The following is a 14,728-nucleotide window of genomic DNA, read 5'->3' on the forward strand; positions in this document are numbered from 1 at the left end:
TCCTGATCACACCAAGGATGGCAGGCATAGCATTCCTACTGACAACAACAGTTTCACGTTTGCTATATTTCAGGATTCAGCCCTAACAAAGGAACTAAAGGGAACTTTACTGGTCATGTCTACATGAGACATTTACTGCACAATTGACTTATTAACTATGCAGTAAATGTTATATCATATCTACACTTGTACCTCTAGTAGGCTGGAGTTGACTAATTTACTCTGTAACAGGATAGTACTTGCAAATACAAGTACTATGCTGCTGTGGAGTAAAAAACTAGATACTGTCCCAGCTGGCTGCGGTATGAGAGTGCTTCAGTGTGGGGGCTGACTGCCAGTTAGCCCTGCATTGAAGCACTTTTGTGCACTGGCCACCACCTCCACAGAATGTGGAGAGAGCCGTGGGGAGCAGCCCGAGGCTGGCAGACTGAACCCCCTGGCTCCCCTGCCAGCCAGAGCTGCTACAACCTAGGTCAATGTGCTGCGATCCTGGGTACACCTGTAAATGCATGCCTGAGCATAATAAACTCTGGTGAGATAAACACCAGAGTTTATTACAGTGCATTAATATGCATGTGTAGACATGCCCCCCGAGTAGAAAAAGCTGTAGTAAATTTCAGGGGCATGAAGAATGAAAAATGGTCTTCAGAGAGCTAAACAACCTTACAGTGAAGGGCAAAGATGTTTAGGTAAATTAAGAACCAGCACAAGACTTTCCCCACCCAAGTTCAAACCAAATTTTCTAGAGATATCATAAATATCACCTAAAGTATTTGCCTCCATCCCCCATTACCCTCAATTTTCTTTTCATATCCAAATTATGATTCCAGCTGGAACCAGAAGTGGAAGAAGTCAAATACTGTGAGAGAGAATACTCACAAGATTTCCATGCAAAACTGACAGGCAACAGAGACCTGGAGTAGGCAGAGGTTCATTACACACTTACCTAGGCCAAGTTCCTGAGGTCATATGATTACACCACAATCTAAGCTTTAATTTAAACATTAAATTACATTTTTAGCTTCTCTGTAGCAAAGAAAGGCTTGGAAACACAAAGCAAATATTATCAATGTGCCTGCCTGCAAACTCTGCCTTCCAGAGTTTGCAGGCAGTCTAAAACAATAGGTTTAAGAAGAAATACATGCTTAAGAAATAAGTGTGAGAACAATATAAAATACATTGAGTTTTCTATTGTCATAAATACAAGGAGAAACTGCTGTACTAACTATATTAAGTATTGTCCAATTTAGTTCAGTGAAAAAAAATCTCAATTATTTAAATCAGATGTGGCAGGTATAGAAATTCAAGGACCTTGTAGTACAATTTAAGTTTATCTTGTGGTGGAGTAACTCTGAAGCTTTTTACATGGATAGGAAACAGGAAGCTGAGAGACCATCAGCTCCAGAAGAGAACAATGATAATGCTTGAGTTTCACATCCACTACCAGAGCAGACAACCAACCCTTCCAGCTCTTGGGGCCATTGCTGATGCTACCCCAAGAAAGAACTCTGAGATTACATTTTTGCTTCTGACACTCCAGTACGTCTCTGTTAAGTTGCAACAATAAATATACCCAAATGGGCCAGGTACAGACATTACATTTTTACCAGTACAAGTGATTGGAAACTGGTCTATACCCGTAACAGAACAGAAGTTCAGCACATAAAACCCAGTCTATACCCATAACAAAACTAAAGTTCAGAACACACAGACTTGCATAAAAATGGCGAAACCGGATCTAAAATTTGCCCCTCCCCGCACCCCAACCAAGGGCAAATGTGTGTTCTGTTTGCTACTGATCTAAACAACACCACTTAAAGAAAACAGCGTAACTTAAATCAATTTCTCCTCACACTTTTTGAATGTCTGTACCTAGTCAAAGGGTCTACATCTATCTCACATAATTGGCACTCTTGATTATAGCAACAATAAATGTGACCCAGTTTGACTGCCACCATCTTGCTCAAGCATCCTGGAGAAAAGAGATATTGAGAGTGACAGTAGGGGACCTATAAGCTAGTTTTGCTATTTCTCAGTGTGGAGTGCATGGAATGGGAGTAGGTGGTTGGCACATGCTTCTTGGGAGTGCTCTCACACAGGGTAATCTTGAGGGCCAGGATGTCCCAGACTGTCCAGACTGGAAAGGCAGTGGGCACCTCAGCTGTTGTGGTGAGGGGTAGAAGTCTGGCTTGGGTGTGAGTCCCTCAAGCAGGAGTGTAGAACTGAGATCGCTTCAATTTGATTCTGCCTGTAGGGCGTGATACTTTGGATAAGCTTGAGAGCAAACATCCAGGCTTGCTCAGCTGACCCACTTTCGCTTAACTTGTTGCTAATATTTTCAGCAGCAAAGGAAGGTACAGTCTGCCTTATGAATCATTACCTTTTTGCTCCCTTCTGTGGGACATACTAATCCTTGGTGTTACTTAAGTGATTTCTCTTGTGTTCTACCAAGAATTAATCTGGCCGAACAGCCATAGGCTCACACACAGAAAATTAGATGATTTCCTCATTAACCTTCAATACTAGTGTTCATTCACCCTCTCCCTACTCCTACTCCTTGCCCTTTTTAAATTCTTGCATCGTTCTCTTGACAGCAAAGAAATCAAATAGAATCGTCAGGGAAGTTGAAGCCTCACCATTGACTTATAACCAAATGCTATATATTTGCAATGAAGGTTAATTAAAGCAACTGTCATAAAAACAAGGCAATCTGTTTTCTATTTTAATCACAATAATTAGAGAAGATATTTACCTCCAGCTCACTGACTATACATTATTGTTATATAAAAGCATAAAATATATTTAAGAAATGGGGCGAATCCTGCCCTCAATTACTCTTATGCCATCTATTCAGTTTTGATTTAATGAGGCTGCATGAGAGTAATTAAAAGCAGGATTTGGACCAATGTATGTAATGATCTCTATTTATAACACAGCTGGCAAGTTCCTGTGTCTAATGAAATGTTCAAGCTTTGATAAACACAGATAGTATCAAAGATCTGCTTCAGTTGTTATTCAGCATTCCAAAAGATACTATATGATCATGTACTTTTATTTTTTGGAAGCTCTAAGAGGTGCAGCTGTCTTGGATGCATTTTAAAGCCATTATACAAGGCGCTGGTGGGACCTAATCTGGAGCATTGTGTACAGTCCTAGTCACCCATGTTCAGGGAAGATGAATTCAAACAGAAACAGGTGCAGGGAAGGGATACTTGAATGAGGAGACAACTGGATACATTATCATTTGAGAGGAGAATAAATGAGCTTAGCTTGTTTGGCCTAGTAAAAGCCTGAGAGGGTACACTATTGTTTTCTATACATGCATTAGGGAGGGAGAAGAGCTATTTCTGCTAAAGAGCACAGGAACAAATGGCTGATAACTGGCCATGAATTAATTTAGACTTGGAAATGAGAAGGCTTCTAGCCATCAGAGTATTAGGTTTTACAACAGCATGCCGATCAGAATAGTGGGAGCAAAAAAATGAATTTATTTTAAGAAGGAGCAGGATCAGTCCATGAAAGGGATTATATAGCAGTGGTAGCAGGAAACTTGACTTGATGATCAGGCAGTATATTCTAGTCCTTTGTAGTTACATAGTTTATAGATTATTTGATTTAAGGGACAGGTCAGCATTGCAACTATACACAAGATATAATACAAAATAAATGTTAGATAATAAGCAGCAGACAATTAAAGTAATGGGCTACAGTTTTAACTTAGGATAAAACATAAAATATTTACAATAATCTTTCCCCGCTTCCCTCCTCATTTTCTGCATATGAAGGAGAGAGTTAAAATAGAAGCCAAGCTACTTTAACAAATTATGCTTCCGTTTAGACTCTTTTAGGTTCCTCATCCTACTACCTCTGTCTTATCATGCCCTCTGCCAAATAAACTATACCAACTTAGACTCCCTTGAATAATTTGGAATCTCTGTACTAAGTTCAGAGATGATATGTAAGAGATGCAAGTTGCAAATGAATAATTGTGTCCAAATATAAAGTTATTTTGTAAAAGTATCAACTATACCAATTCAGATTCCCTCAGATTCACTTTCAACTATAGCCTCAAATTTGTGAAGAGAAACTGTGATGTCAAATAAGACTCCATGATGCAACGATTAAAAGAAACACAAAGCATGTGGTATTAGATTAGTTTGTGCATGGAGCATACAGGACTGCAACTTGCCACAAATCCTTCCAGTGTACCCTGGTGGAATATTTGTTTTTCATGTACTACTACAAACACTAAGACTCATTACAAACAACACATGGATGACTATTATGTCTTAACATCCCCCTTTGTTTAAATTAAAACATGTTGATGCCACAAAGAAACTCTTTTGCAATAGGGCTTACTAGTCCTAAACCCACTTTAGGGTTACCTTGACCCAAAACACACACTCTAACTGCTTAGCATTTGGGCTAAGTACAGACACTTGGGAGAATTAGGGGGAGGTTAAATCAGTTCAAAATGGCTGCACAATATCCAGTAAGTTGGGATGGGGGCAAGCAGGAGGTTGGGGGGGTGGAAGGAGGCTGGGGAGAGTTGGGGGGCAGGTGGGACCACAGGTGGGCGAGTAGGCATGACTTGTGGGAGCAATTGGGGGAGGGGGATGATCTATGAGGTATTGCTGGGATCTAGGGGGGGGTTTACAGGGTCCATGGGGGTGCTTTGGGAGACCAAGGGCTATTTTCAGCCCCCTAACCCTCCCCTGGTGAACCAAGACCTCCATTCCTCCCCCTGCTGGGATTTCCTTGCATGGCTCTGGCAACAGTAACACCTAGAGCAGCTTGATGGATGGAGGTTGGAGGTGTTGGCTGGGCCAGGGGGGAGGGGGCAGGGTTCCAGGGGCAAAATATAGCCTGGTGCAGGCAGAGAGGGTGAAAAGTGCAGCCTTGGAGCTGGGGCTGGGTTTTGCCAGCCCTGGGGCTGTGCAGGGAAAGTATACAGAAGTTTCAAGCACTGGTTTGACCAAATTGATTAATTTTGAAATTACAACAATCCAGGTTTATCTTAAACTAGGTTCTGCAATTTTTAGACTGGTTTGTGTGCATGGAACTTCTGTACAGTTGCACATTCAGGTTGATATGCTGTCACTGAGACTGGGTCTGTAAGTGCAAGGTTGGCACCGGGACAAGCTAAGTTTAAATTGGGCAGCCATTTTGAACTTGATTTAACCTTCCAAATATCTGTATTTAGCCTCAATATTCACAGAGTTATCATTGAAGAAAGCCAATAAAGTGACAGCTTCCTGTACATTTGAATATAACAGTGATAATTTAAATAGGCTGGAACTTTGACTTGTAGCTAGCACAGTTCTAAAGGGGGTTGCTGGATTATATACAGAATTTTGCTGCAATTCTACTCAATTATGCTTGGAGCTTTGCCTAGCACTTTACAAGGATCACAATGCAAATTTGTCAAAGCTGAGTCTTCCTCCCAGCTGACAGCACTATATAAAAAGGTCAGTTTGGATGGTGATTTTTATTTATGAATCCATTATTCTATAAAGCTATTTACCTGCTAACATGTATACTTGAGAATTACACGCATAAACTGTAGTTGGCAAGTGAGAAAACAGATATGTTTAAATGTGAGGAAATGGGAATGCAAACAGGGCTTCGCATAAATTACTATTAACCATGTGCCCACAAGAATGAATCTGATGACTTTGTAAATATGGATATTCTGACTCTGATTATATTTATATTCTGCTACAAAATCACTGTCTACTATTTCAAAGTCCTTGAGATCTGCAGGGAATGCAGTTACTGTGCATCTGCAAGTTCAATCCCGCTCTCGGTTCTACAGATACATATTGGAAGTAAGTGCATCAAAGTCAGTGGATTATTCTGGGTTTAGACTGGTGTGAGATCAGACTTTGGCTCTGTGAGTTTTGTTTTCATGCAAGATTTCACTTCAAATACAGTTGCCTTTGCTGTTTGTCTGAAGCAAATTGTGGATTATCCATAAAGCCAAATTCTTCTAGTAGATGCTTGCTTGCATTGCCCTTCAAAATTCGAAATATAGCTTTGCTTCCTCATGAAGCGTAACAAAAATGATAACATGTAAGGAAATGGCATTAATATGTGGTAAAATGTTAAATGACAGGGGCAATTCTTCCTGCCTCTGAGAGCAGTATGTACTCTGAGTGTGTGTGTGTGAGTGTGTGTGTGTGCGCGCACACTCATACACACGTGTTTGTGTATATATACACACATACATATATTATTTATATATTATATATATACGCACACATACATATGCATGCACACACACACACACACACACATATATATCCCCTACTGTCATTTCTCATGGAACAATTTCAGTTATATATGCAGCCTACAGTTCTGTATATAGGAAGGTGCACAAACGTGTGCATGTGCGTGTGTGTGTGCGTGTGCATGTGCGTGTGTATATAAATAAAATTATGAATGTTTCTCAATAATTGACTGAAGATCACCTATTGTCATTTCTCATGGAACACTTTCAGTTATATATGCAGCCTACAGTTCTGTATACAGGAAGGGGGAAAGATGTGTGTATGTACACACACACACACGTTTGTGCACCTTCCTGTATACAGAACTGTAGGCTACATATATAACTGAAATGACAATAGGTGATCTTCAATCAATTATTGAGAAACATTGGTCAGTTAAGCATCTCTCTTAAACATGCATTTAATTGAAATGTAAGGGGTTAGCTATTACATATTAAAGTATTACAAACATTTTTATCCTCATAATGTTTAGAGTTATGTTTTTATTTACAATCGCTTTAGCCAGTAAGGCAATTATTCATCCTCATTGCTCTTGAAGCTGCCTTTAGTTTACATATATGCTCCCTCAGGACCTTTTCTAAACACCTCTTTAGCCAACTTGTACCCACAATACTGGTTGCAAAGAAAAAACGACAAAATGATATTCTCTTCTACTTAATAATATAGTTCTTATTTTATCATATTTCCCTTTTAAAATATGTCATCTACCTACAGCTGGAGCTAAAAATCCACCAACAGCTGACATCTGAAATCTTATTAAAATGCAATTGCTGTTACTCAAACCAGCCTTCACAGTCCCTTCACTTAGCATAGTTTTCTTATTGTACAATGCTAAAATCATTATTCTCTCTTTAGCTGTTTTACAATGCATGGATATAAAATCTGACCCCATAAAAAAGTGACAGTACTCTTCCTTATTTGTTCCAATGTACCAGAGCCTCAGTCAGCCTAACAGCATATATCAGCTATATAATTTATAGCAGAAACTCTTCAGGTTTAAGTTATGCTGTGGCAAAGTACAGACAAAAAAATCTGAGATTTACAATCAACCTTCGCAAGCCTCTATACTCAAGACTGAAATTGTTGTGAATACTTACAATTTTTAAACTTTTCCTGCCATACCTTGTTTGTGTTACCTTCTAGGTTGATTTCAGAAAGGCTTATTTCAGGAAATTTGAGGGATTTTAAGAATGGTAACCTTCCAACTACAAAACATAAATTTATATGGGGCCTGTGTAACTAATCAAAATACCCGGCACTTCAAATGGTAAACACAGTCGCCAAACTGATCATGTATAATACATAAGAGACTAAAAATTACTCATAGAAAGTAGTCATAAAGACATTTTAGATAGTACACAAATTCTGGAAAACGTTTTGTTTGTGTATAATCCAGAAAGAGATAGAGCAACCATTTAAATATTTGATTCACAGTGGATTGGATTATTTTATCAGCTTTGGTTACACAGCTTGCAAGTTATAACATGAGTCAATTTATTTTTAGTGACCTTACCTATAAATGAAAGGAGCTACTGTGGCAGTGTTTGGATGACTGTATTGCTGTTGTTGAGGAAGCTGGACAAAGCCATTTCCTGAGCCCTGTCCACTGCTTGCAGCCACTGAAACAGAAAAAGCTGCAGAGGAACCAGGGGTAAGAGCTGGGCTAGCTTCCTTGCCTTCAGAACAGACAAGACTGCAGGAAGGGGAGGCTTTCTCGTTAGGTTGAGATTTTGTTGTCGATTGGGACTGGTTGCCCTTTGTAGTCCTCAATTTTTCAGCCTCTTTACTTCCTGCACATGTAGGTGAAGCACTCTGCTTTGCAGTTGGTACCTTTGATCCAGGTTTTGGTATCCCACTAGAGGAAGGTATTAAACTTTCCTTCTTGGCTGCTGCAGTCTTGCTCCCCTTTGGGATCAAGCTTGCAATTTTTGAGCTCTTTTTTGTAGATGTTTCAGTGGTCTGGTCCTTCTCTTCCTTTACTGTTTTCTCAGTGCAAACTTTATTTTTGTCCCTGTTCTTTTCCTCTTTGTCCTTTGGCTGTAGCAAAGACTTTTTATTGCTGAGATTTTTGCTTCCAGCTTTTGGAGGAGCTAGTTTAGGTGACACTTTAGGACTGCTACTGGTGGAACCACCACTATTTAGCCCGCTGCTTAAGCCATCGATTTCACCACACTCTGAAAAGGTATCATCCTCTCTTCCACTGTCACTGGGTCCTGAACTGGATGACAGGGGGGGTCTTAAAGCAGTCCTAGCATTAACCAGCTTGAATTTTTCCAGCATAGATTTCTGTCCAGAAGAAGAGGGTTTTGTTCCTTCAGAAAGGGGTGGCTTGAGCCTGTCTGAAGATGGAGTAGGGGAGGTTGCAGGACTAGGCTGCTTCACAGACAGCATGGTAGAGGTGGCACTGTGTTTGACATTCATGGATTTGCTGCGCCAAGGCTTGCTGGCACTTGGAGAGGGTATGGCAGAGACCTGCTGCTGCCCAGTGCTGGTGGGATGCTGCACATTTCCATTCATGCCTGTAGATGGGTGAGGGCCTTTTGGTGAATCTATTTTAATAAAAGAACAAAAACAGAAATTACACATTATTCATAATGCAGAACTAATATTGCAACCAAGGTAGAACTATTTCCCTTTCTCTTGCTGTAAGATCATACCCCTACTAGTTGTGCATTTAAAAGCACAGCTGGGTTGGAGATTTAAAAACCTGACGGAAAACGCAGTTTTTACTAATCATAGGCATAGATTCACAAAGTAACTCAATTGCCTAAAATGGATTAAAGTAGAATTGAGGTGGTGGCTGCTGGCCACCTTCTTAGACAAATGATTAGAGCAAGTACCCTGGAAGCAGGAGACCTGGGTTCTAGACCTTCTTGAGCCTGAAGGTTGTTAAACCATATCTCTTACCTCCCAAGAGAGTGCCTTTGCCCTCACCACCAAACTATGGGCAAGACTGGAACTGGGGCACTTGCCACCTCTCCTTTTGACACTGAAGCCCTTTGTAAACAGGAACACAAGGTATATAGGGCCAGAAGGAGAACAAGCAAGAGAACATAACTCAGTAGTCCAGTGATGAAGGCACTTTCCTGAGAGGGAGTCTTAAGTTCTGGTTCTGTATTTTTCATTAGAGTCATTGGATAAAATATATAAGCAGTATTTTGAGCAAGGGTTGAAACTCAGGACTGCCTTCTCTTGATGTACTGCCCTCATCACAGGACTGATTTAGGCATTTCCATTCTGAGTGTCATGAATCCCAAAATAAAGGCGTAACTTTCCCCACTGAATATATAGGGAAGTTAAACACCTATCTTGGGGGTTGTGAATTCCACTTCTGACTCTGAGGATGTTGCCTTTGTTTATTAAAGCAAGTACATCAAGCCTATACTTACATTTTTTCTGGGCCTCTGATCTAAAAAATCTAATTTAATTTTACCTTTTGGTCCACTTTTGGTCACTGATAGAACTGGTAACAGATGTTTGATTACAGTGCATTTTCCCAAACAAGAGAAAATACACCAGAAGGTTCACTGTAGACAATACATAACAATACTGGAAAGCAGCTGTAGCAGCTGCTAGTGCTGCAATGCTGTAGCACTGATCATTATTTTGGGTCTGATTCTCATGCACTCTAAGACTCATATATCCTGTTCTGGTACTTTAAGACATTTTGCATTGCCAGAACAGTGCAAGCAGCATTAGTATAAAGAAGAATTAGGCTCTCTGTCGAATAATCAACACAGATATTTTAAACAGTAACCATCATTTTCTTTTCAAAACAAGCTGTTTGCCTTAGCAAGAAAAACATACTGATGTATGAAAAACATATGCACTGGAAATGTGCTCTGTTGTATGAAAGCCCATATTTTAAATATGTGAACACATGGTTGGTTAACTAATATCACTCTGGGGCCTCAGAGAAGTGAAGTGTTAATGGTGATTAAACCCCTTAAACTAACCAATGATGTCCTCTAAACCATCACTGCATTTCTTTAGATGACATGTTTCCTGTTAATGTATTTTGTATCAATGTTCAGAACATCAGGAGAAAATAAAAGGAAGTTTAGGTCTGCCCATATAATTCAGTGTCAATTTCAGAATAGCTGATCACCCTCAAGGGGAATTACAAAACATTCAACAGATATTCAGTTAATACAGTGCCAAAAGTGCAGTAGTGCTTTTTATACACACAGGAGGCCAAGGTTAATGCTCAAGGACACAATAATCTGAATAACACAGGACATGAAGGCACTAAAACATTTATCCATTGAGCAAGGGCTATTCACAGTTCTAGCTCTTGTACTGTAAGAATTCAAACATCACATTCTTTGTTAGCATGGATTTCTCTAAGTCACCGTCGCATAAGAGTGAAAGAAGCTTTGGTGGATACTCGGAGGGAGAAACTAATTATTCTTCAGCAAAAGCAGAATACACTGGTATTTCCCACATGCTGGCACAAATGGCAAGTGTGGCACATGTGATTTAACCATGTGGCCCAAAGATAGAGCAACAACAACAACAACAACAACAACAACAAAGCAAAACAAGCCCCTGTTTCCTTGTAGCACAACATCAGTTAATGTTAACAACTGAGATAATACTAACACACCATAGATTCATGGAAAAAATCTTATTTACATAAGAATCTATCAGGCCAATGCATCTCCATCTTACATAGATGCTGCATAATGTTGTCTTAGCATTTTCTAGTGTCTATCATCATCATTTGCAAACCTTGTACAACTTGAGTAGCTCTGCATACTCATGTCCACAGGACACTTCACAGAGGACTCAGATCTCCAGGTTCAAGGAAGCTTTTCAAAGTTCAGCTGGCATGAGAGAGAGGTTTAGCAAATGTGTCTTACAGTATTTTTTAAAACAGGCCAGATGTTAAGCTCTTCTTAACTGGGAATGCTTTGTGATAGGTTTTGCTTTCCAGTAATATGAATAAGCCTTCAAGTCCCTGTCTTGAAAGTATGGCTGTAGAGCTTGTCCCTTCCAAGCTTTCAGGGCACGGGTTGTGGCTGCGCCTCATGACATTTTCTGGTGAGCACCAGATGTTGGAGTAGAGCCTAGGGACTACAGACAGATGGTACAGATTATAGAAGCCTTTAGGCTTCTTTAATTTATTCCAGGGAAAAGCTCAGTAAATAGTGACTGAGGACTCTGTGTGTATATGTGGGGGTGTAAATGCCTTTGCACTCATGGCTTGACTTGTACTTGGTGATCTTCAATTATACCAGAAGATTGGGGCTGACGTGATTTGTCTTGGATTGTGCAGAAAATAACAAAATCAAAATCCACGTCAAAAATATGTGCAAAATACATATAGCAATATTCAGCTGCATGACTCCAGGATGTTTTGTGGTAGTAACACTTATATGCCACTACATATATAGACTCTTATCTTAACTTGCATTCATTTTCTTTAAAAACAATATTGATTAAAAACCCATACTTGCCATTTTCCCTATTCATAAAACCCTAGGATTGAAGGGGACCTCATGGGTCATTTAGTGCACTGCCCTGCAAAAACACAGGGTATGCAATTCCTAAACCATCCCAGCTATATCCTACCTCTCCTTCAATAAGCACATTCTGTAGCTTCCCTGGGCAACTTTTCCATTATTCTATGGTTCTTAAAGCTAGGAAGCTTTTTCTGAGATTTTTAAATCTTCTTTACTGCTGTACATACATATTGTCTCAGTGGCAAAGAAGAGCAGTTGTTCTCCCTATTCTCTATAGCAGTCTTTTGAATATTTGAAAACTGTTATTATACCATTGTCTCTGGACTACTTTTGAGTAATAATAAGCTTATATAATAAACAGAAAACAGCACAGAAAGTAAAGTTACATTTGTTGTTCTATCAGTAGCTTGTTGTACTCTATACATAGTAAGTCTCCGAGGAATCACTGTTTCAGCCTTACTATTTAGGTCACAAATCATAAACAATGTCAGATAAATTGCAGACAGCATGAAGGCTTTAACCTGTCCTTAATCTTTAATTTAAACTACTTCCTTAATTTTCCTTAGGAGAGTTGCTGACATGCTTCGGTGTGCTACCAATAGTCTGCCTTTGTGATTAACAAAATGGAATAAAATGATTTATTTCTGGACCTAGATGGCCTTGTCTCACAATTTAAAGTATTCTTTGAACCAGGAAATCTTTCAGTGTGCTGTGCATAATCAGTCAGATAAGCTGGTTATTACATGACATCTGTCCCCACCTTGTGGTAATTTCAATATGGAATGAACATAAAATGTTCTCTGTTCTAATTTTCAAAGGAAATTTACAAAAACATCATTTGCAGATGAGCCTACACACTCTACTTCATCCATGTACTGGCTACAAAAAATCATGGACTAAACATAGACATTGGATTTATGGCACGTTATAACCTGCCTAACATCTGATATCCCAGGTAACCTCTCTACAATTTACCAGCTACACTTTATCACCACGTCTCCATTTCCCTCCTCCCACCTCAACCTGCCTTCTCACCCCTCTGACCCCTCAGGCATTTGCATTTTCACTGATCTGCATTCTTATATACTGGCTTCCAGCTTCTATCCCATCCAGGAAAAACACCAAACAACTGTAGATGATTCCTCTGATTGAAAAAGGGTGTTTGTAGCTGAAAGCTTGCAAAGAAGAATGAATGTTTCCAACTCTTTTAGTTGGTTTAATAAAAAGATATCAGATTAACTCAAAGAACTTTGTCTGCCTCTGTAATTAGTTTTTTAGTGCTTAGATTAAGAAAAAAGACTGGTCCCTATTCAGATTCTATTCTCCTTCTTTCTCCTCAATTGTATACTCACATATTAGTTAAAATTAAATTATTCTGCGTTTTATTTGAAAGCTCTTTTGTGATACAGGGCACGTCTACACGAGATGTTTACTGGGGAGTTGCCCAATTATCTCCACAGTAAATGTCTCAGCATCTACATGTGCAGCCCTATAGGCCATAGGAAACTAATAAAAACTGCTGCAGATTAGTACTTGTAAATACAAGTACTATTCTGCTGCAGACTTTTTACTCCACAGCAGTGCACATGTAGATGTTAATGGGGCTGGCTGGGGTGTGAGAGTGCTTCAGTGCAAAGTTTGCCTGCTGGCTAACTCCACACTGGAGCACCCTCATGCTTCAACCAGCTGCTCTACAGCATACTGAGCTGGTTTGGAGCAGCCTGGGCTGCTCTGACCCAGCTCAACTTGCTGCAGTCCTGGGCTTACATTCAAATGGTGTGCCCAGGAGCAATAAACTCAGTACAATATGCTGGAGTTTATTGCTTCAAATTAATTACACATGCAGACACAGCCACTGAGGCACAAACTAATCTATTTTGGGAATTACTAGAACAGTAAGAACAGCAAGTTCCAAATTTTAGTCCACTTTATTAGGCATCTAAGTGGACTTAGGCACCTAAATATTATTCTATTTCACCCTGTTCAAGTCCCTGAAAATCCATGAATGAATCTACTTTTATAACATACTGCCATCTTATCCTTAAGTAAGAAAAAAAAAAAGCAATAAGGAAAAGATGACCCACTGTCACCTTCATATTAACAGTGTTTTTGGGGGAAATAGAATCATGCTTAAAGTGCCTAAGTCTGCGTAAGCACCTAATAGGTGGAACAGAATCTGTCACCAAGTGTTCATTCCAAAATGATAAAATTGCACAAAAATCTGATCTGAACATGACAAAGAAACAGCAATGATCAAGCTAAATTTTATGAGCTACTAACATAGCTATATTTTGAAGTATATATGTAAGGGGTTAAATTCTGATCCAGTATGTAAAACATCTATTCAATCAGTTTAAAGTCCTTTCTATAGTTCCCATTCTAGGATTCGGTAGGTACGCTGTCCCAAACTAAGAGCATGGTTGTGTATTGGTATTCAGTTCATAACAGTTCAGTTGTAGCTGGTTTGTTTATGAATAACTACCTACATAACCCTTCCCCTCCACTCATCTTGCCTAGATTATTCCTGCTAGAAGCATAAAGATTGCAGGATCATATAAAGGAGCCATTTCAGTAGCAAAAATCTATGTAAGGTCATGTTACAAGATCAGTAACCAGCTCTGAACCATTAGAATACTCTTTCTGTCAGGATAGAAAACTTGCACCTTGCACTAACTCTTCTGCATACAGATATTTTCACAGTAGTCAACATTAGAATCCTGCCAGGCGTTGCCCCATGTCACCTAACGAGATAATGAACACAAAATAAGACATGAATTAGTAGTAATAAATCTGTATTTTTCTCAATAGGATAGACCTATACTTGGGGATTTTTCACATAACTTTTCCAGTCTTCCTTTGAAGCCCAACTGCATATTAGGGAAATACACAGCTATAGACATTTCCCCAATACACTCACAAAATATCTATGGTGGATACTTCTGTGCAATGGCAGAAATAGTCACCCTTGTCTAC

At 39.4% G+C, this 14,728-nt stretch overlaps 1 protein-coding gene across 2 annotated transcripts in view; it reads right to left on the reverse strand.

Moving 5' to 3' along the window:
* NAV3 (neuron navigator 3) overlaps positions 1-14,728 on the reverse strand; it is a 398,015-nt gene that overhangs the window by 183,081 nt on the left and 200,206 nt on the right. For both annotated transcript variants that reach the window (XM_006021115.3, XM_014518732.2), the window contains exon 8: positions 7,804-8,839. In XM_006021115.3, coding sequence (XP_006021177.1) covers positions 7,804-8,839 — 1,036 coding nt within the window. The remainder of the gene's footprint in view (positions 1-7,803; positions 8,840-14,728) is intronic.

The sequence above is a fragment of the Alligator sinensis genome, unplaced genomic scaffold, assembly GCF_000455745.1.
Source record: "Alligator sinensis unplaced genomic scaffold, ASM45574v1 scaffold465_1, whole genome shotgun sequence".
In the NCBI taxonomy this organism is placed as follows: Eukaryota; Metazoa; Chordata; order Crocodylia; family Alligatoridae; genus Alligator; species Alligator sinensis.